The following is a 24,954-nucleotide window of genomic DNA, read 5'->3' as shown; positions in this document are numbered from 1 at the left end:
ATAACTATATTCAAAAATAGGCTTTTTGAAATGAAGTATGGGATGAAAAAAATGGGCAAAGGATCTGAATAGACATTTCTGCAAAAAAGCTATACAAATGACCAATAGGCATATGAGAAGATGTTTAACACCATTAATAATTAGGGAAATGCAAACTAAAACCACAATGAGATTCTACTTCCCTACTCCCTACTATGGCTTTAGTAAAAACAAGTGTTGGTGAGAATATGGAGAAATTAGAAACCTCAGACATTCTGGTGGGAATATAAAATGATGCAGTCACTTTGGATAACAGTCTGGTAGTTTCTTAAAACACTTAACATAGAATTACCATATGGCCCAGCAATTTGACTTCCTTTTCAAATGTTTCATTTGAGAACACATATTCACATAAAAACTTGCATACAAATGTTCATGGAAATATTATTTGTAATAGCCAGAATGTGAAAACAATACAAATGTCTAATAAGTAGATAAATAAATGTGACATATCCATACAGTGGAAAATTATTTGGCAATAGAAGGGATGTACATGCTATAACATGGATTCACTTATCATTATATTAACTGAAAGCAGCCAATTACAAAAGATTACATAGTATATCTCATTTACCGATGTCCAGAATAGGGAAATCTATAGGGACAGAAAGTAGATTAGTGTTTGCCTAGGATTTGGGAGGAGTCAGGAGGGGAACCAAGGTAGTAGAGGAAAGGGGAATGAATGACTGCTAATGGGTATGGGATTTCTTTTTGGGGTGATGAAAATGTTCTAAAATTAGACTATGGTGATGTTATTCACTCTGTCAATGTAATAAAAACCACTGTACACGTTAAGTGGGTAAAATCTATGGTATGTGAATTCTATCTCAATAGATCTGTCTTAAAAATGCTCTTAATTGAATAACCTCCATTTGATGCAATGTAATATTTTTAAATGGGCTCAACCACTTCTGGAAATAAATTAATGAATATAAAGCAAACGAAAACTAAAAAAATTACAAACCATGTATTATACTGGCGTTTTCAGTTTATCTTAAGATAACTAGAAGCAAGTGCACCGTTATACCCTATTTTACTTCAAACAGTATGAAGAGTGCCATTCAGCAAAACTATTAAGAATAAATGAAATTGTATAACAAAATGACACCTGAGTAGGCCGACAGTTCTGGATTATTTCCTGCCATTTTCCATGTATCCTGGCAACCAAGTCTTTCACCTTAAAAATATCAAAAACAGGAAAAGGGATCAGATTAAAACATTCTCACCTACAATCAGCTTAACACTACACAAAATATCTGACAGCTACAACAGGCCCACACTCAACAACTCAATTTGATTTCTGTCAACAAAGAGAAAATAAACTACTCATCTTTTGAAGGAGATTTCAAATCAGAGAAATTAATAAGACTTTCCTTTATCATCATAATCTAAACTATTGAATGCTTATGATTTAATTTTCCTGTTATTAAAGATCATCCCCAAAAACACATTCTCTGCCTTCAAAGGAACTTAAGTTTAACTCGCTGGCTTTTGAACAACCAGACAGAGAAGCTGAAGGGTGGTTTGTGTCAAAAGGGCCCAAGGCTTTGGCTGTTCTGTGCCTTCCCTTCCCAGCTTCCCTTTGAAAAGATCAAGGCCATTAAAAAAACGTTTATTTGTCCCTCTCCACATTATTAGAAGATCCAAAATTCACTGTTACTCCTCTCCATGCTTGTGCCCAAGTACTATGAATCCCCTTTAAATACCTAGTATTTTCCTACATTTGGAGGTTTAGCAAGTGTCTGTGCAAAACTGAAACTTTAACACAAAACCCAAACTTTATCACTCTAGAGATTCTCAATTAGCTATTGAACATAACTGCTTGAGAAAAATGTTTTAAACAAGTCAGGAATTTTATAGCAGCTTTAAATTTATAAAGTAAATTACAATCTATGCTTTTTTCTTCATCTACAGTTCAAATTTCTCCAAAACAATCACCAACTTTTCTATAATAGAGGCTTTTGGAGAGGCAGGCAACTCATCTATTTCAGCAGGACCATCCCTTGAAGCAATTTCCACAGACCACTGTGTCGCTTTCCACTTTAAGTAAGAGAAGCACTGGCAACAATCTGTGCCAAGCCCTTGTCTTTAAGAAACATAAAACTTGGGTGGTCCCCTTTTAGCATGTCTGTCAGTAGTAGCCACTACCAAGTTCTACAGGCCAGCAATTCTGGTCAATGAATGCTCAAAAGAATGTGCTTCTGAAACTAGAGTTCTACTCTTGGGGAAAGAGCTATCCCCTACCTGTATTTGAAAATCAGAAATCTGATAACTTCATTAGTTGCTTATTTTTGTATTTAACTTAAATTTACTAAAATAAATACATATGTTAAATCCGAATGGGCATTGTTCAAATGACTAACCTTTGCAGCTAATTAATGTAAGATATTAAGTTACAAAGCTGAGGCTTCACATTCAATGACTATCCAAAGACAAGAGGCAAAAAGAATCAGCATTGTATTACATTACCAAAGCTAAAAGATAATCTTGGAATAAAAAAATCTTTAGAAAAAAGTATAATTATCTTATTTTGTTTGATTTATTATTATTATTTTTTGAGACAGAGTCTTGCTCTGTCGCCCAGGCTGGAGGGCAGTGTCGAGATCTCAGCTCACTGCAAGCTCTGCCTCCTGGGTTCAAGGGATTCTCCTTCCTCAGCCTCCTGAATAGCTGGGACTACAGGCACGCACCACCACACCTGGCTCATTTTTGTATTTAGAAAAAAGTATTTTAAAAGTGTCTGATTTTATGTTTCAGGAAAAACTGTCAAATCATTCTATTAATACTAACATTATTTTCCTACTCCATACTCATATATTTGGCTTTTCTACTGTCTTTGAGTATATAAAACCTTTAAGAAAAATAGCTTAGCAAGCTTAGTGCTGAAATCATTTCCACCCTAGAGCTCAGACTAGGTGTTGTACGACCCAAAGATTTGAAGACTCCTGGCCGGGTGTGGTGGCTCACACCTCTAATCCCAGCTCTTTGGGATGCCGAGGCAGGCAGATCACGAGGTCAGGAGTTCGAGACTAGCCTGGACAACACGGTGAAACCCCGTCTCTACTAAAAATACAAAAAAAAAATTTGCTGGGCATAGTAGTGGGCGCCTGTAATCCCAGTTACTTGGGAGGGTGAGGCAGGAGAATCGCTTGAACCTGGAAGGCGGGGGTTGCAGTGAGTCGAATTTGTGCCACTGCACTCCAGCCTAGGCAACAAGAGTGAAACTCCGTCTCAAAAAAAAAAAAAAAAAAAAAAAATTTGAAGACTCCTTCCTTTAACATATTCTTCAATGAAACGTTCAAAGAATAACAGCTAATCTATTTGTACTCTATGAATAAAACAAGTTTTCAACCATCATAAAATTTCAAAGCCACTGTTTCATAACTTACATATTTATTTAAATAATGCTTCAATCCTTGATGGTAACTTAAGCATGAAGGTTTTAATTTGTTTAATGGGGAAAAATATGTATCATTAGTACTAGAAGTATTTTTCTCCTTGGGTGTCAGGAGTTTCAGAACAGAAAGTAAAGTGAAAAGTGTATTTGCTTTGAGATTTTTTTTCCTTTCACTTTTAATTTAGCTACACTAATTTAGCAGGAGCTGATTTCTGTTATTAAAAGAGAAAGTCCTATTTCTATCTTACATGTTTCTTTTTGTTTTCGAGACAGAGTCCTACTCTATCTCCCAGGCTGGAGTGCCATGTGTGTTCACAGCTCACTGAAACCTCAAACTCCTAGGCTCCAGTGTTCCTCCTGCCTCAGCCTCCCAAGTAGCCAGAACTACAGGTGCATGACACCATGCCTGGCTATTTTTCAAAATTTTTGTAGAGATGGAGTCTTGCTACGTTGCCCAGGCTGGTCTTGAACTCCTGGCTTCAAGCAATCCTCCTGTCTCAGCCTCCCAAAGTATTGGGATTACAGGCATGAGCCACCATGCCTAGCCTTATATGTTCTTTTTCTGAATATAGGCCTGTATGCTTCTATCCTTCAATATTAACGTAACCAAGATTAAGAAAAAAAAAAAGAAAAAAAGAAAGAACACACTTACCTTAGTTCTGTAAAAAAGTCTTGCATCTTCCCTAATATCACATTTAACATGCTTTTCCAAAGCCCCACAGAGTAGCACAAAGTGTTTCTGTGCAAAACAAATGCAAGGGATGAAAACAATTCTGAAGCATTACAAATTAACAAAGAAATTATACAGCTAGAACAACTAAATCATTTAAAAATCTATTATTCCTGTTAGCAATGACTGATATTAACTATCCAACGTAATAGTAGTTGTATCAGTGAAAGCTGCTTCCATGACAATAAGATTACTAGTTTAAAAAATACACACTAACAAAAGTTGTTTTGCTATGCATTAACTCGCATTAATGAAAATTAACCCCAGAGCTCTAACTGGGTAATATAGTACTCAGAAATTTAAAGAGTCCTTCCTTTAACATACTCTCTAACAAAATATTCAGACAACGGCTAGCCTTTTAAAAAAAAAAAAATGAAAAAAATTTTTTAAAGAAATGTGGTCTGGCTCTGGTGCCAGGCTGGAGTGCAGTGGCACAATTATAGCTCACTGCACCCTTGAACTCCCCAGCTCAAGTGCTCCTCCAGTCTCAGCCTCCTGATTAGCTAGGATTACAGGCATGCACCACCATGCCCAGTTCTTTTTTTTTTTTTTGAGACAGAGTCTTGCTCTGTCACCCAGGATGAAGTGCAGTGGTGCGATCTCAGCTCACTACAACCTCTGGCTCCCAGGTTCAGGCGATTCTCTGCCTCAGCCTCTCGAGTAGCTGGGATTACAAGTGTGCACCACCACGCCCAGCTAGTTTTTATATTTTTAGTAGAGACAGGTTTTGCCACGTTGGCCAGGCTAGTCTCAAACTCCTAACCTCAGGTGATCCACCTGCCTCAGCCTCCCAAAGTGCTGGGATTACAGGTGTGAGCCACCACGCCCAGCCAATATTTTTTTAATTTTTAAATTTTTTTTGTGGAGACAGGGTCTCACTTTGTTGCCAAGGCTAGTGTCAAATGCATGGCTTCAAGTGATCCTCCCACTTCAGACTCCCAATGTGTTGAGATACAAGCATGAGCCACTGCGACTCGCCAGCACAACACTGGCCCATTTGATATTTGGTGATGTTGGTATCTTATGAATGTATTATACTGTTGCCAAGGTATAATGGTTAAATTCCACTCCAACAAACAGAGCTAACATTTGTTGACAAATAATCTTTTCAATATGACATGATTACAAGACCACTATCATGCCCCTCTTTCTGGTATATATGGGAATTCTTATAGCAAAATCAGTTTGCGACTTTTTTTTTTTTTTAAGAGATAGGGTCAGCCGGGCGAGGTGGCTCACACCTGTAATTCCAACACTTTGGGAGGCCGAGGCGGGCAGATCACAAGGTCAGGAGATCAAGACCATCCTCACTAACATGGTGAAAACCCGTCTCTACTAAAAATACAAAAAAATTAGCCGGGCGTGGTGGCGGGTACCTGTAGTCCCAGCTACTCAGGAGGCTGGGGCAGGAGAATGGCGTGAACCCGGGAGGCAGAGCTTTCAGTGAGCCGAGACTGTGCCACTGCACTCCAGCCTGGGTGACAGAGTGAGACTTCATCTCCAAAAAAAAAAAGAGAGTCTTGCCCTGTTATCCAGGCTGGAGTGCAATGGTGGGATCATAGCTCACTGCACCTTTGAACTCATAGGCTCAAGTAATCTTCCCATCTCAGTCTTCTGGGTAGCTGGGACTACAGGTACGTGCCACCACACTTAGCTAGTTTTTGTTTTTGATTTTTTGTAGAGACAGCATCTTGCTATGTTGCCTAAGCTGGTTTTAAACTTCTAGGCTCAAACAATCCTCCTGTCTCTGCTTCCCCAAGTGTTGGATTACAGGCATGAGCCACCACACCTGGCCTATTTTTTTTTCTATAGGAACAAGACAACCTCTCATTAATAGAGGTTCATACTTAATTCTTTGAAAAATTATGCATCTTAAATTTTAGAAATGTATAGACCTAAGCAGTTCTCTCACATATACTTGGTGAGAATGTAAATGAACACTTTCTGGGATGAAAATGTGATAATAGCTATTTAAAATAATTAAAATTTGAAATATTTATAAACTTTGATCTAACAATTCTACTTCTAGGAATTTACCTTATAGCTATGCTTGCAGAAGTGGGCAAAGATATATGAATAAGCATGTTCATATTAACACTATGTGCAATCACAAAAAACATACTGTTTATCAATAAAGGTTTCAAAATACTATAGTTATTAGGTAGAAGTACAAATATTTGATTTTTTATATATTTTTTTGAGACAAGGTCTCACTCTGTCACCCAGGCTGGAGGGCAGTGGCATGACCACAGTGCATGGCAGCCTCAACCTCCTCAGGCTCAGGTGTTCCTCCTGCCTCAGCCTCCCAAGTAGTTGGGACTACAGGCATGCATCACCATGCCCGGTTAATTTTTTTTTTTTTGTAAAGACGGCATGCTGCTCCGTTGCCTAGGCTGGACTTGAACTCCTGGGCTCAAGCGATCTGCATGCCTCGGCCTACCAAAGTGCTAGTATTACAGTTGTGAGCCACTGCGCCCAGCCAAGTGCTAACGTCTTAAAGAGGAGGCCGGGCACAGTGGCTCACGCCTGTAATACCAGCACTTTGGGAGGCTGAGGCGGGTGGATCACTTGAGGTCATGAGTTCGAGACCAGCCTGGCCAACATGATGAAACCCTGTCTCTACCAAAAATACAAAAATTGGCCAGCATCATGGCACATGCCTGTAGTCCCAACTACTCGGGAGGCTGAGGCAGGAGAATCGCTTGAACCCAAGAGACGGAGGTTGCAGTGAGCTGAGATCGTGCCACTGCACTTCAGCCTGGGTGACAGAGCAAGACTGTCCCAAAAAAAAAAAAAAAAAAATTTTTTTTTTTAAAGAGGAAAAAAAGGAAGTTGCAAATGATACTATGATTACATTTTTGTTAAAATAATTGTTAGTATATTATATGTAATATATTAGTAAATTGTGAAGAAATTTACAGGAGGGCACTGGATTGTAGGAGTCTTTCAGGTTTTACTTTATATAAGTTTTACAATAATCACTAATTTTTTTTTTTTTTTTAATAGAGATGGCATTGCCCAGGCTGCTCTTGAACTCCTGGGCTCAAGTGATCCTCCTGAGTCAGCCTCCCAAAGTGCTGGGATTACAGACATGAGCCACCATGCCCAGTCACTGACTTTTTTAATCATAAAAAGTAATTTATAGCCGGCATGGTGGATCATGCCTGTAATCCCAGCACTTTGGGAGGCCGAGGTGGGCGGATCACAAGGTCAGGAGTTCGAGAGCAACATGATCAACATGGTGAAACCCCGTCTCTACTAAAAATACAAAAATTAGCTGGGTGTGGTGGCAGGCGCCTGTGATCCCAGCTACTTGGGAGGCTGAGGCAGGAGAATCGCTTGAACCCGGGAGGCAGACGTTGCAGTGAGCCAAGACTGTGCTAGTGCACTCTAGCCTGGGTGACAGAGCAAGACTCCGTCTCGAAAAAAAAAAATGTATAAAATATAAAAACCATGTAAGAACATTACAGATGACTATATTAGCTTCTAATCAGAAGAGCAAACACTTTTTGTTTTTGAGACAGAATTTTGCTCCTGTTGCCCAGGCTGGTGTGCAATGGCGTGATCTCAGCTCACTGCAACCTTCGCCTCCTGGGTTCAAGCAATTCTCCTGCCTCAGGCTCCCCAGTAGCTGGGATTACAGGTGCCCACCACCACGCCCGGCTAATTTTTGTATTTTTAGTAGAGACAGGGTTTCACCATGTTGGTCAGGCTGGTCTCGAACTCCTGATCTCAGGTGATCCACCCACCTCAGCCTCCCAAAGTGCTGGGATTACATGTGTGAGCCACTGTGCACAACCGCAAACACAGTTTTATATATAACAGCATTTATAAAAACATAAGAACTAGTCTTGTGTCTTTTCTATCATGTCTAGGAGATACTATGTATTTTTTTCTTTTTTTTTTGAGGTGGAGTCTCCCTCTGTTGCCCAGGCTGGAGTATAGTGGTGTGATCTCAGCTCACTGCAACCTCCACCTCCTGGGTTCAGGCAGTTTTCCTGCCTCAGCCCCCAGAGTAGCTGGGATTACAGGTGTCTGCCACCATGCCCAGCTAATTTTTTTTTGTATTTTTAGTACAGACAGGGTTTCATCATGTTGGCCAGGCTGGTCTCGAACTTCTGACCTCAAGTGATCCGCCCACCTTGGCCTCCCAAAGTGCTGGGATTACAGGCATGAGCCACCACGTCCAGACTAAGGTTTTTTTTTTTTGAGATGAAGTCTCGCTCTGTCGCCCAGGCTGGAGTGCAATGGCACGATCTTGCCTCACTGCAACCTCCGCCTCCTGGGTTCAAGCGATTCTCCTGTCTCAGCCTCCCGAGCAGCTGGGATTACATGCACGCACCAACACGCCCGGCTAACTTTTTGTATTTCTGTAGAGACGGGGTTTCACCATGTTGGCCAGGCTGGTCTTGAACTTCTGACCTCAAGTGATCCACCCACCACACCCTCCCAAAGTGCTGGGATTACAGGGGTGTGCCACTGTGCCCGGCATGTCCGGCCTAAGTTTTAAAACAGGAATTGGAATAGTTAAGATATGAAATAAAAGGAATTAAGCAAGATCTTTCCCCAGGAGTATGGGAAGAATAGAATAATTCAAAATGAAAATCTGAATATTAGAAATGCATTTCTAAAGCAGCCTGCCTTACCATCAGTTTAATTTTGAAGGCAAATGTTATTTCTAAAGGAACAAAAGGGGAATGGCAAAGAAATGGGAAGAAACGAGCTAAAAGCTGGCTGTATGGCAGATGCAGCTGACAGCAATAACTTAAGCATACTCTGAAAATGAACCTATGGTCTAAGAAGAATGTGTAATTGGAGTCCCAAGCCAAAGAATCTGGGAGTGGCCAACATGGAGTTTCACTCCTTATCTATGAAGGACATCTGAACCCCCAGCTCATCCCTTGTAAGGCCATACGGGATGCAGGCCCTTTGTTCTTGGTTACATGGAGGTTGCTAGGTAAAGGGTGCTAAGTGAAAATGCTACGTAAACTGCATGGTCTCTACAGATGGTAGCAGCTCTCCTGTGTAGCCTGCTGCCACCTGACTGCCATTTCTACTGGAGTCAATATGGGTCCAGCACAACACCAGCCCATTTGGTATTTGGTGATGTTGGTATCTTATGAATATATTATACTGCTGCCAAAGTATAATGGTTAAGTTCCACTCCAACAAACAGAATTAACATTTGCTGACAATTCTTTTCTTTTTTTTTCTGAGATGGAGTTTCACTCTTGTTGCCCAGGCTGGAGTGCAGTGGCGCAATCTCGGCTCACTGCAACCTCCACCTCCCGGGTTCAAGCGATTCTCCTGCCTCAGCCTCCCGAACAGCTGGGATTACAGGCACCTGCCACAACACCTGGCTAATTTTTTTGTATTTTTAGTAGAGATGGGGTTTCACCATGTTGGCCAGGCTGGTCTTGAACTCCTGACCTCAAGTGATCCACGCACCTTGGCCTCCCAAAGTGTTGGGATTACAGGCGTGAGCCATGGCGCCTGGCCAACAATTCTTTTCAATACGATATAGTTACAAGACCATTATCATGCCCCTCTTTCTGGTATACATGGGAATTCTTAGAGCTAAATCAATTAGCTTTTATATTAAGAAAAGTTTATATAGTTTTCTCCTATATAAAGCATGCTCACTCATTCCATCATCAGTAACACCTATTTAAAAACAGCAGCAACAACACTAAACACTACCTACCCGTTGTCCAGAAGAAAAAGAATGAGAACAACTAACTTCACCGACTAAATGAAGAAGAATGTAGGTCAGGTAATATGCCTGTTAGAGAAATGAATAAAATTAACACCTATGAATTAGCTAGCATAGATGTCATTCCAATTTACACATTAGGAAAATTGCCCAGGAAGGATAAAGGATATGGTCAAGTTAACCCAGCTGGTCAGTAAGTAAAAGCGAAGCATCTAAACTAGGCTTTCTCATTTCTAACTCAAGTGCATTCTTTTTACCATGATTCATGACCTCACGACTGCCCTAATAAAGGGCTACAAAAAATATTCTTGGGAGCAAATTACCAACAATCATCCTTTTACCTAAATTTTCAACTCTCAAATTTATGGAATAATTTCATGACAGTGATAAATTAAAAATATCATTCGCTTTAAAATTATGTTTGCTAGAATGTGTCTAGTGTCCAAATCCAGAAATGCCTGCATATCAGTCTATGGTTAGTAAGCTGATAACAGTTATGCTTCTATGTACTCTTTGAGACCTTCTAGCACTGGATACCTGCTTTTCAAGTTCTAAATGAAGACTGTCATCAATAATGCCATCTGGTTGTTCAGTCTTTTTCTTCAAGACCATTTTCTTTAACAAATCAGAAGGCTTCATCTGCACAAGATAGCGATGTAGGACTGATACCTATCAAAAGAAAGAGGAGACATTGAACAAAGCTAAATAATATAGTTGTTCTTTCTTAGGCTATTTTTTCCAGTGTGTACTCTTTCATTTTGTCCTTTTATTATAGCTTTCTTTACACTTAACAATATCCATTTTCCCTTTATGTAAAACCCTGAATTGCTTAAAAAGGGATTTTAAGTGGTCGGGCACGGTGGCTCACACCTGTAATCCCAACACTTTCAGAGGCCGAGGGAGGTGAATCACCTGAGGTTAGAAGTTCAAGACCAGCCTGGCCAACGTGGAGAAACCCCGCCTCTACTAAAAATACAAAAATTAGCTGGGCATGGTGGCACATGCCTGTAGTCCTAGCTACTCGGGAGGCTGAGGCACGAGAATCACTTGAATATGCGGAGTGGAGGTTGCAGTGAGCCGAGATCGTGCCACTGCACTCCAGCCTGGGTGACAGAGCAATACTACATCTCTCAAAAAAAAAAAAAAAAAGGGATTTTAAGTTAAAGATTTAGTACTTGTAACTTAGGATAAATGCTTAGGAGACCAAACGATATTATCATAAGAGGCCACAGGGAATGCTTTCTCTGTTAAATTATTTGAAAGTCAACAAAGTTGACTCTGTGGTTAGAAGTCATTGAATTCTGAGAACTACAAGAAGTTGTAGTAAAAATCACAACTAGATTGTTACTTGAATATCAGTTAGTGAGTTTGAGGGTTAATTATTCATGTAATTATTCAGTTAATTATTCTATTTTACATGGGCAAAAAAGGAAAAAGTAACAGAACAACAAAAGTTAGGAGAAATGGTAGAAATCCTATCCCCGGATCTCTTTTGAAGGCAGTAAATATCAATGAAAGGAATGAGAACTATCTGCTAATTACCCTGGTAGCTCCAGCATGATCCCCATATATCTGTAATCAAATCTACCTCAATTCTACTAAAGCAGAAACCAGCTGTGCCCATCAGTCTCTCCATCCCACAGCATCTCGTACATGCTTCGATTACTGTTCTTACCACACTAACCCACAAGAGTTGGTTAATTTTGTTTCAACCATTAGATTATGTTTTCAAGGGCAGAGTCTCTAATCTAAATCTTCGTTTGTTTTAATTCCTAGGATCTGGTGGCATACCTTGTACCAAACTGCAATTCAAACAAGAACAAAAGGGACATCCAGATCAGGTTCTATGGGGCTTTTTTTTAAGACAGAGTCTCGCTCTGTTGCCCAGGCTGGAGTGCGGTGGCGTGATCTCGGCTCACTGCAAGCTCCACCTCCTGGGTTCATGTCATTCTCCTGCCTCAGCCTCCCGAGTAGCTGGGACTACAGGTGTCCGCCACCATGCCCGGGTAATTTTTTTGTATTTTTTTTTAGTAGAGACGGGGTTTCACCGTGTTGGCTAGGATGGTCTTGATCTCCTGACTTCGTGATCCGCCTGCCCCGGCCTCCTAAAGTGCTGGGATTACAGGCGTGAGCCACTGTGCCTGTCCTATGGTGAGTTTTCAAATCCAACCAAGGGCAGCCCCATTAGTGCTATCAATGTTTATAAAAAGCCTTCAGAATTTTACTCAGAGTGGGACTTCCATTGGACATTTTTTTAAATTAAAAACATTCATATATATATTAAAGACAGGGTCTCCCTATGTTGCATAGGTTGGACTTGAACTCCTGGATTCAAAGGATCCTCTGGCCTCAGCCTCCCAAGTAGCTGGGACGATAGGTGTGTGCCACCAGTACCCAGCAACAGCTGGACATGTTTATCCACACTCTCATATATACATGATATATTCTTACTGAACAAGTACTAGAGGGCAACTACATTTAAGCTCTATGATCTAAAAAGACTCATTTTAAAACAGGTTAAAGATGCAATCAATGTACAAGGGTTTTGCAATTTCTAATCTTGCGATAAAATTGCTAACTTGGAAAAGCTGAACTAATTCAATAAATGAAATCATATTCACATAATTGCACATTATGATTTTCCCAGTAGTTTCTTTATACATTAATTCATATCTGATTGTCCACAACTACCCTAAGTGGTGGAGGGTGCAATATTATCTCCATTTCACAGATGAAAAAATTGGATCTTGTTAGTTAAGTGTGCTAGAGATTACATGAACAGTATCAAGCTTAAGAGCTGAGCTCTGACCCCAGGACCTTTGACTTAGGGTTCATCAATTTTCCTTACACCTCTCATTACCTCTCCCATTTATTAAAAATAAAAATATATTTATTTATACCTGCAGATTACTGGCATTAGGAACATCTTCGTGTGTCTCATCCAAAAGCTTTGAAATAATCACTAGACTGAGGCACTGTCTCAGTTGCCTAGAATTAGAAGTTAAAAGTATTTAGAATGTATTTTAATTAATACTGCTTGAAAAGCAAATGAATGAGCCAAGAGGAGCTCTAGTTCTAATTGGAAATATAGGCAATGTTTCAAGAGAAGTCTGTACAGGAACATATAAGCTGTTATAGAACAGTAAAATTTTCATGTAAAATATCTGTACATAAAACTTGAGTTATCTGAAGCTCAATAAATCATTTAATGGCCTTATCTTTGACCCTGATGATTTATGGACAGAAAACCTATTTTTTTACTGATGAAATTTATTTTTACTAAAGCAAAAAAAAGCTAATTCATTTATTTTTGTGGAATATGTCATCTGTATTAAGGTAACAGATAAACTAAAATTAAAAATAAAAAAATATTCGGCTTGGGTGACAGAGTGAGACTCTTGTCTCAAAAAAAAAAAAAAAAAAATTACATAATGACCTGAGTTAAGAATTAGAATAAGGCAGAATCAGGCTATTAATGCCTTTTCTCGCAACTGAATATGAAATAAACATATCTGATCTAACATTCAAAGAATGATGAATGGAAATAACCCAAGGCATTTCATTAATGTAAAATTATAAAATTTCTTAATGTTTAATTCTCACTTTTCAATACCTTCCACGTGATGTCCAATTAGGGACCAGCTGTACCAACCACAGGAGGTTGTGGGGATGACTGGAGAGTTCATTTATGCCCAGACAGAGTTCAGGCACCTGAAAAAAAAGAACATGTAAGATTTCTTTTCAAACAGAACAATAGAATAAAACACCCAACAGATCGTCTACATCCCTTCTTGACATAATGGAAGCATTAGTACAAAATAGAGCACACATTTTTAGAAATAGCATGGAGTCTAGAATCTGCTAAAATGTACACAATACACAGATTCAGTTTTACTTATACTATCTTAAATGGACTGAACAGATACATTTAGCAGAATTTCACTTGGCTTTCACGTTTTGTACTACATCATATCTCCCATTGATATTTAAACAGTCCTTCTTGGAAAGATAAACTGATCTAAATACAAATGTGTATGAGAGCTGTACAAGACCATATATGTTCCTGATTTGGGATTTCTTGCACTTTAGGGATCCTATTCCAGTATTTTTAAAAGCCTAACACCTGGCCAGGTGTGGTGGCTCAAGCCTGTAATCCCAGCACTTTGGGAGGCCGAGGGAGGTGAATCACTTGAGGCCAGGAGTTTGAGACCAGCCTGGCCAAAATGGTAAAACCCTGTCTCTACTAAATACACAGAAATTAGCTGGGCGGAGTGACATGTATCTATAGTCTCATCTACTTGGGAGGCTGAGGAATGAGAATCGCCTGAATCCGGAAGGCAGAGGTTGCACTGAGACAAGATTGCGCCACTGCACTCCTGCCTGGGTGACAGGAGATGCTGTCTTAAAAAAAAAAAAAAAAAAGCCTAACACCCCCAAAATATGTATTACCATTGTGTATCGATTTTAAAAAAAGCCTAACAGTTGCTTCAAAATAATCTGATGAGCAGGGAAAGGAAATATAGAGTCAGTTTTACATTAGGCAAGATTATGTCTCAATTATTGAAGTAAAGTGATACTTAGGAATTTATTATACTCTTTGCCTTACTTTTGCATATTTTAACTTTTCCACCAAAAAAGACTGAAAAATATAAATTTTAAAAAGGCCTAACAAAAATTATACATGTTCATCCTCCATATGGTTGCAGAAGTTCAACTCAAATTCTGGTTGTAGGTATGACTCACTCCATCATTTCATTTAGGTCTCTGCTCCAAGGTTATTTTGGAAAGGCCTTTCCCTGCCAGCCTTATATGAAATAGCATAGCATCTGGTCTTGCTGTACTCATGTCCTGCTTTATTTTCATTTGTAGTACTTAACTACTACCTGACATAATATAATCAACATTTACTTGTTTATCTAACCCTTTGACTAGGACAAAAGCCCCATGAAGGCAAAGGCTTTGTCTCTTTCACAGCTCAATCTCTAGCACCTACATTAATGCTTAGTCCATAGGAAATCCCCAATAAACACATTTTTGTTGGATAAAGAGCTGAAGTTTTAGAAAAAATTCAATTATCATGAATTTAAATAATACAGCTCCAGCAAACATTCCCTTCCTCAGTTCATTTTTAATCTGCCAAAGATCTTGAGTTTAGAAACAGTATTAATTCCATATGCACTATGAGTCAAATTGTAATGCTATATAAAACATGAATAATGAAGTTTTAAGTAACATTACCTTTGTGTTCCAATCTCTGATGTTTTTCATCAGGTTTATCAGGAGGCTTTGAAAGTCTACTAAAGGAATCTGTTTCAGCTGTTTTTCCAAACTCATTTTAAATAACATTAAAATCAGCAACATTATTTCACGATCCTGGTAACCTTCTGGATGTATAGATGTACACAAGCCTAGAAACTGTTTAACATAAATGCACAGACAAAAATATTTTAGGAGGTATATTTTATTTTTAGAGTTTTAATTATAAACTCTTTTTGACGAAAGATGCAAAAAAGAACTATAAGGAAAACAAACATCAGATGTCTAGAGAAAAGAAGGCAAGAACTACTCAATGTTAATAGTTGAATTAAGTGGCATTTTCTTCTCCATTTTCCATTTTTGAGATTTTCTTAATGGTTCTGTATCACTGATTCAATTCAGCAACTAAAAATGTTTCACACTGTCATTAACTCTTTTTTTTTTTATCTTCTTTTTTTTGAGACGGAGTCTCACTCTGTCGCCCAGGCTGGAGTACAGTGGTGTGATCTCGGCTTTTTGCAACCTCCACCTCCCGGGTTCAAGTGATTCTCCTGCCTCAGCCTCCCCAGTAGCTGGGATAACAGGCACCTGCCACCACGCCTGACTAATTTTTTTTTTTGTATTTTTAGTAGAGATGGGGTTTCACCATGTTGGCCAAGCTGGTCTTGAGCTCCTGACCTCAGGTGATCCACCCGTCTTGGCCTCCCAAAGTGCTGGGATTACAGGCATGAGCCACCGCGCCTGGCCTCTGCCATTAACTCTTGATCACAAAGTTATACTGTAAGTCTTTTTTCTTCATACATCCTACTTATAAAAAACTATTGGTTTCAAAACTATTTAATGATGTAACTGACTTAAAGTTCTGTTCATCACTAATATTAAAACTAAATAAAAACAGCAAAAACAATTTTTAATACAAAGATTATTGCTAAGAAATTTCAGAGACTGGAAATCACCTGGTAAGAAACTAGAGAGTTTTTTTTTTTTTTTTTTTGAGACAGAGTCTTGCTCTGTTGCCCAGGCTAGAGTGCAGTGGCACGATCCCGGCTCACTGCAAGCTCCGCCTCCTGGGTTCACGCCATTCTCCTGCCTCAGCCTCCTGAATAGCTGGGACTACAGGTACCCGCTGCCATGCCTGGCTAATTTTTTGTATTTTTAGTAGAGACGGGTTTTCACCGTGTTAGCCAGGATGGTCTCGATTTCCTGACCTTGTGATCTGCCCGCCCTGGCCTCCCAAAGTGCTGGGATTACAGGCGTGAGCCACTGCACCCGGCCGAGACTTTTTTTTTAAAAAACCATTAACCACAGACTAAATGGTTCTAGCTCTGAGCAGAAGACACACAAAATTTTTTCCTACCTTAACCACATTTAAAATGTTGGTTTCAGGAAGTGTTGAAAAAACTGGCTTATAAGATGAATCTTCACTTTCTTTCCCCCTTGATGTTGTCTGTGTTTCAGAACTATTGAGAAGTGAGTAAAGCAATGTGAAGTTAGGCACAAAATATATTACTCACTTTAAGAAATTCTGGGCTACTTTTTAAAAACTATATTTTATCGAGGTATAATTTACATACAATAAAAGGAATATACCCATTTTAAGTTTTGATAATCATATATACTAATGTAACCACCATCCAAATCAAGAAATAGAACATTTTCATTCCCCTCAAAAGTCTCTTTATGCCAAATCCAAGTCAATCTGCTATCCCTGACTCAAGGCAAACACTAATGATTTCTATCATTATGCATCAGTTTTCTCTTGAACAAGCTACTTTTTATATGGTACTATCCTCATTGCTCTTGGTGTTACAGAGCTACGTAGAAGATGGCTCTGACTAAAAAGAATTCATAATAGGTAAAAGACTCATAAATGGCCTAAAGAAACTGCTATAGCAATATACAGAAACAATTCAAAGCACTCTAGTTATCAGAGGTTATCAGTGAAGATTCATGAAAGAGGAGATGCATGAACTTAGCTTTCAAAAGATAGATAACATTTTTAATTTTTTGAAAAAATAACACTTTTTTATGGTTTTAAAAAATCAAAATATATTAAGGTACAGTATGCTGTGATAAACTGCCCTCCTAGCTCCGTTCTTTATAACCACTCGTTTCCTCCTTAAGATAATTGCTACAAGTTTTAGTCCTTCCTTCCATTGGCATTTTATGTATAAACAAACAAATATGAATATATGTCCCACTGTGGTATAAGAAGAAATACATTTGATCTTTGTCCCCAATTCCTGGCACAGAGCTCCTAAAACCTCTGGAATGTCTGATAAGGTAGAAGGAGTCTCTTTTGTTATTTATAATAAGCCCTTTTCAACCATACCTAAATTTATGCTAATAATATTGTGACTCCTAGAGGATGGGGGCTGGTTGGCAGAGTTATCAATCATGTAACTAGAAGGCTGAAACTTTCAGTCCCACCCAGAGGGGTTAAAGATTAAAATGGCTAATGCTTTAATCAACCAGCCCCGTGTAATGGGCCCTCCATAAATACCCTAAAGTTCAGAGAGCTTCTGGATTGGCTAAGGCATCAAGATGATGAGAGAGTGGGTGGGGTGGGGTGGGGTGGGGTGGGGTGGGCTCACACCTGAATCCCAGCACTTTGATAGGCTGAGGCAGGCGGATAGCCTGAGCCCAGGAGATCAAGACTAGCCTGGGCAATATGGCAAAATTTGGCTGGGCATGGTGGCTCACGCTTGTAATCCCAGCACTTTGGGAGGCTGAGGCAGGCAGATCACCCGAGGTCAGGAGTTCGAGACCAGCCTGGCCAACATGGTGAAACCCCATCTCTGCTAGAAATAGAAAAATTAGGCTGGTGTGGTGGCGGGCGCCTGTAATCCCAGCTACTCGGGAGGCTGAGGCAGGAGAATTGCTTGAACCTGGGAGGTGGAGGTTGCAGTGAGCTGAGATCGCACCACTGCACTCCAGCCTGGGCGACAGCAAGACTTCGTCTTAAAAAAAAAAAAAAAAAGGCAAATCTCTGCCTTCTCTATTAAGGAAGAAAGAAAAAAAAATGATGGGAAGGTGGAGTACCTAGAGAGGCCAGGGAAGTTCTATGCACTCCCATCCCCATACCTTGCGCAATGTATCTCTTCCATTTGGCTGTTCTTGAGTTGTACCCTTTACAGCAAACTAATAACAGTAAGTAAACTGCTTTCCTGAGTTCTGTGAGCCATTCTAGCATATTATTGAACATAAAGGGGAGGAGGACTGTAGGAACTCCTGATTTATAGCTAGTTGTTTAGAAGAAAAGGAAGCCCAGACTTGTGATTCCATATGAAGTGGTGGCAGTCTTGTTGGATTGAGTCCTTAACCTGTGGGCTCTGTGCTAACTCTGGGTAATTAGAACTAGAATTGCATTAAACTGTAGGGCATCTAGTTGGTGTCTACAGGGAACTGGAGAAATGACAATGTGTAGAAAACCTATACATTTGATGCCAGAGGTGTTGTAAATGTAGAGGAAACATTTTTTTACCCTTTATCACTCCCCCTCCACCTTTAATACAAATGTTAGTATATTATATACCTTTGCACCTTCCTTTTCTCACTTAGCAATGTATCTTGGAGATATTTCCACAGCTACATGTGAAGAACTTGTTTTTTAAAATGGCTGCTTAGTACTTCTTTGCGCCCCTTCCTAGTTGTATAACCTTGGGCAAGTTATTTAACCTCTCCGTGCCAACCTTACTTGTAAAATGGAAATGAAAATCTTACTAGTATTTGTAGTAACTACTAAGTGAGGTACTATGTGAAGCCCTTAGAACAGAGTCTGGCACACAGCAAACACTATATAAGGGCTAGTCATTATGGTGTGGAGGGACAGCAGGCAGATCAATTTGATTAGAAAGCCGACAAAACAGAAAACAGGTCAGGGTAAAATCGTAAAGTCTTAAATATAGGGTATAAAGGTTTGAGAATAGTAGAGAGCGAGTTCCTGCAACAGTGAAAATAATACCTTGCAGGTGGAAAGGCCCTGGAGGAAAGATTTTTTGCCAGGCTAGGCATGAAAAGAGAATCTGAATTAGACTGACTCAGGAAATGAAAAGGAACTAATAGATATGACATAGGTGGAGGAAAAGGAACATAGGGATGTGAGAACTGAAGGGATACAGAATTGAAGGAAGTTAGAATGTATTTAGACTTAAATTTTAAGTCTATGTATCTAGCAGAATAATGGTCAAGAAAAGAATTGTACTAGTATCCCTTAATATCTGAATTTTCTCTATCTAAATATTTACTCTGACAATCTGCAAACATTTTCACTCTACAGCTACAATTTGTATAGAGAACTTGCCATGATGAATATGCATATACACACCAGCAAAAATGGGTAAGCTGTGAGTCCTGGTTAAAAAAAGAAATGTGATGGCCAGGTGCAGTGGCTCATGCCTGTAATCCCAGCACTTTGGGAGGCCAAGGTGTGAGGACTGCTTGAGCCCAGGATTTTGAGACCAGCCTGGGCAACACAGCCAGATCCACTCTCTATAAAAAAATTTAAAAACATTGGCCAGGCGTGGTGGCGTGTGTCTGTAATCCCAGGGTACTCAGGAAGCTGAGGCAGGAGGGCCACTTGAACTCAGGAGTTCGAGGCTGCAGTGACCCATAACCGTGCCACTGCACTCCAGCCTCAGTGACAGACCAAGACCTCATCTCATGGAAGGAAGGAAGGAAGGAAGGAAGGAAGGAAGGAAGGAAGGAAGGAAGGAAGGAGAAGGGGAAGGGGCAGGGGCAGGGGGAGGGGCAGGGGCAGGGGGAGGGGCAGGGGCAGGGGGAGGGGCAGGGGCAGGGGCAGGGGCAGGGGAAGGGGGAGAAGTGGGGGAAGATGGGGAAGGGAGGGAAGGAGGGGCAGGAAGAGAAGAAAAGAAAGAGAACGGTGAGTGGGGTTGTATCTTAACAAGTTCAAGCCACGCACAGTGACTCACGCCTGTAATCCCAGCAGTTTGGGAAGCTGAGGCCGGCGGATCGCCTGAGCTCAGGGGTTCGAGACCAGCCTGGGCAACATGGCAAAACTTCGTCTCCACAAAAAGTAAAAAAATATTAGCTGGGCGTGGTGGTGAGTACCTGTGGTCTCAGCTACTCAGGAGGCTGAGGTGGGAAGATCACTTGAGGCTGGGAGGTGGAGGCTGCTGTGAGCTGAGATTGTGTCACTGCACTCCAACCTGCGCAACAAAGCAAGACCCTGTCTCAAACAAACACACACACACACACACACAAATTTCCAGACTCATGCTCATGTTGTTTAAACAGGCATTTTGTTACACAGCACTCATTCCTTCACCAGATCACTTGTGTTAAGCTTGTGCCCACCTTTACTCACCAGTATACAACAATAGTGACTACAGCCACCACCACTGTTTATTTCCACTACTGTACATGCTCACTAAAGTAAGAAAAATTCAAATTGTTGTATACAACATACAAAATTACTACACACTACTGAGTTCACTAAATGTTAAATAATAAAGTAGGAGGTATGTTAAATGTTTATATTATGCAGAAATGTGGTAACTTATATAAGTGTTTAAGAACATTCTTGTAATATTTAGGGGAAATAGTTGGGATTTTTGGATGGGCTGGGTAAACTATTTTTCCTATTTAAAGTGATGAAACATAGTCTCTAGCTGAAATGTTGCTATCCAACATATTTTCAGATACAGACTACATCTGAGTAACCAGGGATCCTATATGGAGTGGAAAGAGAATTTTCATAATGTTTAAGTGAAAACATTCAACTTTTTCCTCTTTTATTTCCTTTACCTTTCCATTTTTACTTCCTTTTCTGTGATCAGTCTATTCATTTCCTCTGCCCATTTTTCTAATAGGTATTGATCTTTTTCTTATTGACTTGAAATTAATACTTTGTCTGTAACCAGTTTCCTTTTTTTTTTTTTTTAGATGGAGTCTCACTCTGTCACCCAGGCTGGAGTGCAGTGGTGTGATCTTGGCTCACTGTAACCTCCGCCACCCGGGTTCAAGTGATTCTCCTGCCTCAGCCTCCCAGGTAGCTGGGACTACAGGTGCGTGCCACTACACCTGGCTAACTTTTTTGTATTTTTAGTAGAGACAGGGTTTCACCATGTTGGTCACTGGTCTCGAACTCCTGACCTCAAGTGATCCGCCCGCCTTGGCCTCCCAAAGTGCTGGGATTACAGGCGTGAGCCACCATGCCTGGCCCCCACCTTTTTTTTTTTTTTAAAGACAAGGTCTCACTCTGTCACCCAGGCTGCAGTACTGTGGCGAACTCGCTGCAACTTCCAATTCCTGGCCTCAAGTGATTCTCCTGCCTTGGCCTCCCCAAGTGTTGGGATTACAGGTGTAAGCCACCACACCCAGCCCAGTGTATCTTTTAACGAGTTACACTTCAGATATTTGAAGGTTATTGACTTCTCTTTACTAATTTTATACTCAGACACCCACACCAAATTTTCTTAGTTATTTGTCATAGTTTTTCACCTGAGTCTTAGGCTTCTATGTCTAGATTAACTCACATCTACAAATAATCTTTCAGCAACTCCTTTCCAATTTTTGTATCTCGTTTTTTTTCTCTTGTCTAATTACTTTGGCCAATACTTCCACCAAAACAATGTTAAATAACAAAGGAAAGTCTTTTAAAAAAGAAAACAAAACTTTTATGAGAATATTTCTATTATTTGCCTGCTAAACATGATGATGGCTTTTAGATTAAGACAGATGTTAAGAATGTATCTAATTCAAGATTGATCTCAACTTTGAGAGATCTTTTTAAAAATCAGAAATAAATATTAAACTTTAGCTATAATTATATGTAAGTTGTACGAAATGATATTTTTGGAGTTAATTATGATGAGAAAACTTACACTAGATAGTCTTCATTAAAGTCTGGCTGAAGATTCTCCAGGGGAAACAAAGATCTAAAATCAATCCCCATATTGAAAAACACAGCTGCTACATCAGACAATGATGGGATCCATGGCCAAACTGGTGAGTCACTGAAGGTATCTAATTAACAGAAGAAAACATTTCATTCTAAATCTGTGGTCTACAAACCCACATTTGCAAGGTGACAGTCTGCAGGTGAAACATGAATAATTACAATGGTTTTATAGAAATGACAGCTGCTAATTTTATGCTAACAATACAGTTATAGGATGATCATAGGAATTACAGATTCCCAAATAAAATAAGAAAATGACATAAAGAAAATATCTGAGAGTGATGAATAAAAGGGTGTAACTCAGAAGGAAGTAACACGTTTTAAAATGGCTGGAAATACCACTGGTAAAATCCCAACTATCAATAACACAGGAAGACTTTTTATCATCTTCATTGCCTTTATAGTCCCAATCCCCAGGACAGATGAAACAGGTAAACCACTATGCTTGTTTTATTATAAGGGCTCTCAAAGATGAGAAAGCAAATGTTATACTTTTACAGTGGATGCTTTCAATATGCCTTACTGTATTATCAGTATAATACTGTTGCTTACCAATAAGCCAATTAAACTTACTTGGCTAAGTAAGTTTGGAACCATTTCCACTTATCAAGCAAAGTAAGCCATGATTTGGTAAACAGTAAGTGAGGGTTTCCACTTGCAAGATCTTATACTCTTTTTCTCAATGCAAGTAAGAAAATTCAGATACTCGTTGTTTAACTGAAGTTCCATTTCATTATTAAAGACTTTTGAGGTCGGGTGAGGTGGCTCATGCCTGTAATCCTAGCACTGTGGGAGGCCAAGGTGGGTAAATTGCCCGAGCTCAGGAGTTCCAGACCAGCCTGGGCAGCATGGTGAAACCCTGTCTCTACTAAAATACAAAACAATTGGCTGGGTATAGTGGTGTGTGCCTGTAGGCCCAGCTACTTGGGAGGCTGAGGCACGAGAATTGCTTGAACCGGGGAGATGGAAGTTGCAGTGAGCTGAGATTGTGTCACTACACTTCAGCCCGGGCGACAGCAAGATTCTGTCTCAAAAAAAAAAAAACCAAAAAAATGACTTTTGATTAGAAAAATAATTTTGTATTGTATATTTCCAAATATACTAACATTTAGCAATATAGAAAGATACCATGTAAATAGCAACCAATAATACACACGGTAAATCTTAATAAGTTGATATACTTACCATTTCTAATTGTTATTTCCATCAATGTACTTAAAATCTGCACTGACACAATACAGTCTGTATGAACTGACATCATCTGTCAAAAGCAGAGAAATGACAGGATATTAAGAAGAAAGAAAACACAAACATTCATTATTTGCTAGGCACACATAAAGTTGTTTTATGTAGGCCAGGCGCAGCAGTTCATGCCTGTAATCCTAGCACTTTGTGAGGCTAAGGCGGGCAGATACCTTGAGCTTAGGAGTTTGAGACCAGCCTGTGCAAGACGGCGAAACCCCATCTCTACAAAAAATACAAAAATTAGCCAGGTGTGGTGGCGCACACCTGTAGTGGAGGATTGGTTGAGACCAGGAGGTGGAGGTTGCAGTGAGCCATGATTGTACCACAAAAATAAAAATAAAATACAATAAAATAAAATAAAAATAAAGGCATTTTATGTGCATTTAATACTAACGATAACCTTATGAAGTAGTACTCATTACATATATGAGCAAATAGGTTCAGAGAGATTAAATATTCTACCCAACTAATATATATGATACGTGGAGAAGGTGGAATTTAATTCTAAAGTCACAGCTCTTTACATTCTAACATGCTGCTTTTTTTTTTTACAACTTTCATTTATAATTAGACAAATATAACATTTGAAACTATCAAAAAATGTATTTTTAGTATACAGCATGACATGAAACCAAAAAACCACAAAGGAAAAGGCTGCAGGCAAAAATCAAACCACAAATTAATAAGATACAAATATACAAAATAATATACCAACATAGTTTTTCAAAGATGCTCAATATCACTAGATCAAAGAGATGTAATACAAACAGTAAGATATCACTGGCTGGACGCGGTGGCTCACGCCTGTAATCCCAGCACTTTGGGAGGCCGAGGCAGGCGGATCACGAGGTCAGGAGATCGAGACCATCCTGGCTAACACGGTGAAACCCTGTCTCTATTAAAAATACAAAAAGAATTAGCCAGGCGTGGTGGCGGATGCCTGTAGTCCCAGCTACTCGGGAGGCTGAGGCAGGAGAATGGTGTGAACCCAGGAGGCAGAGCTTGCAGTGAGCTGAGATCGTGCCACTGCACTCCAGCCTGGGCAACTGAGCAAGACTCCATCTCAAAACAAAACAAAACAAAAAAAGATATCACTGATTGACTTCAAAATTGGCAATGATCAAGAATATCGATAATACCCTAGTATTATCGATTTTCTAGTATTCATAAGAATACTAGAAAAGAGGAAAGCAGTCTTATGCCTCAGGTGAGTGCAATTTGGTTAAAACTTTTAAACTAGGGCCAGGCGCAGTGTCTCACATCTGTAATTTCAGCACTTTGGGGGGCTGCAGTGGGAGGATCATTTGAGCCCAGGGGTTCAAGACTGGCCTGAGCAACATGGCAAGATCCCACCTCTACAAAAAATTTTTAAAAATTAGCTGGGTGTGGTGGGGCATGCCTATAGTCCCAGCTACTTGGGGGGCTGAGGGGGGAGGATCACTTGAACCTGGGAGGTTGAGGCTGCAGTGAGCAGTGATCGCACCACTGCACTCCAGCCTGGGTGACAGAGCAAGACCCTGTCTCAAAAAAAAAAAAAAAAAAAAAAAAAAAAAAACCAAAAAATCCAAAACAACTAATTGGTAATATTTATGCCAAGTTATTATTTTATACTTTCATCTAGTTAGTCTTTGTACATACAGGAATTTAGATGC

General features: G+C 39.7%; 1 protein-coding gene across 4 annotated transcripts in view; it reads right to left on the bottom strand.

The window, feature by feature from the left end:
• The window catches only part of SLF2 (SMC5-SMC6 complex localization factor 2), a 52,760-nt gene that overhangs the window by 4,464 nt on the left and 23,342 nt on the right, over positions 1 to 24,954 (bottom strand). For 3 of the 4 annotated variants that reach the window (XM_019034578.4, XM_019034577.4, XM_055352754.2), the window contains exons 10-19: positions 23,243 to 23,318; positions 21,981 to 22,122; positions 16,493 to 16,595; positions 15,118 to 15,294; positions 13,493 to 13,590; positions 12,780 to 12,867; positions 10,417 to 10,548; positions 9,871 to 9,948; positions 4,089 to 4,175; positions 1,148 to 1,216 (exon numbers count right to left, since the gene is read on the bottom strand). In XM_019034578.4, the coding sequence (XP_018890123.3) occupies positions 1,148 to 1,216; positions 4,089 to 4,175; positions 9,871 to 9,948; positions 10,417 to 10,548; positions 12,780 to 12,867; positions 13,493 to 13,590; positions 15,118 to 15,294; positions 16,493 to 16,595; positions 21,981 to 22,122; positions 23,243 to 23,318 (1,050 nt within the window). Of the gene's footprint in view, positions 1 to 27; positions 1,217 to 4,088; positions 4,176 to 9,870; positions 9,949 to 10,416; positions 10,549 to 12,779; positions 12,868 to 13,492; positions 13,591 to 15,117; positions 15,295 to 16,492; positions 16,596 to 21,980; positions 22,123 to 23,242; positions 23,319 to 24,954 lie in introns of those variants that run through there. The other variant, XM_019034576.4, reaches the window with a different exon arrangement.

Source organism: Gorilla gorilla, chromosome 8, assembly GCF_029281585.2.
Source record: "Gorilla gorilla gorilla isolate KB3781 chromosome 8, NHGRI_mGorGor1-v2.1_pri, whole genome shotgun sequence".
Classification (NCBI taxonomy): Eukaryota; Metazoa; Chordata; class Mammalia; order Primates; family Hominidae; genus Gorilla; species Gorilla gorilla.
The sequence above is the reverse complement of the archived record's forward strand: the minus strand, read 5'-3'. Positions and strand labels throughout refer to the sequence as shown.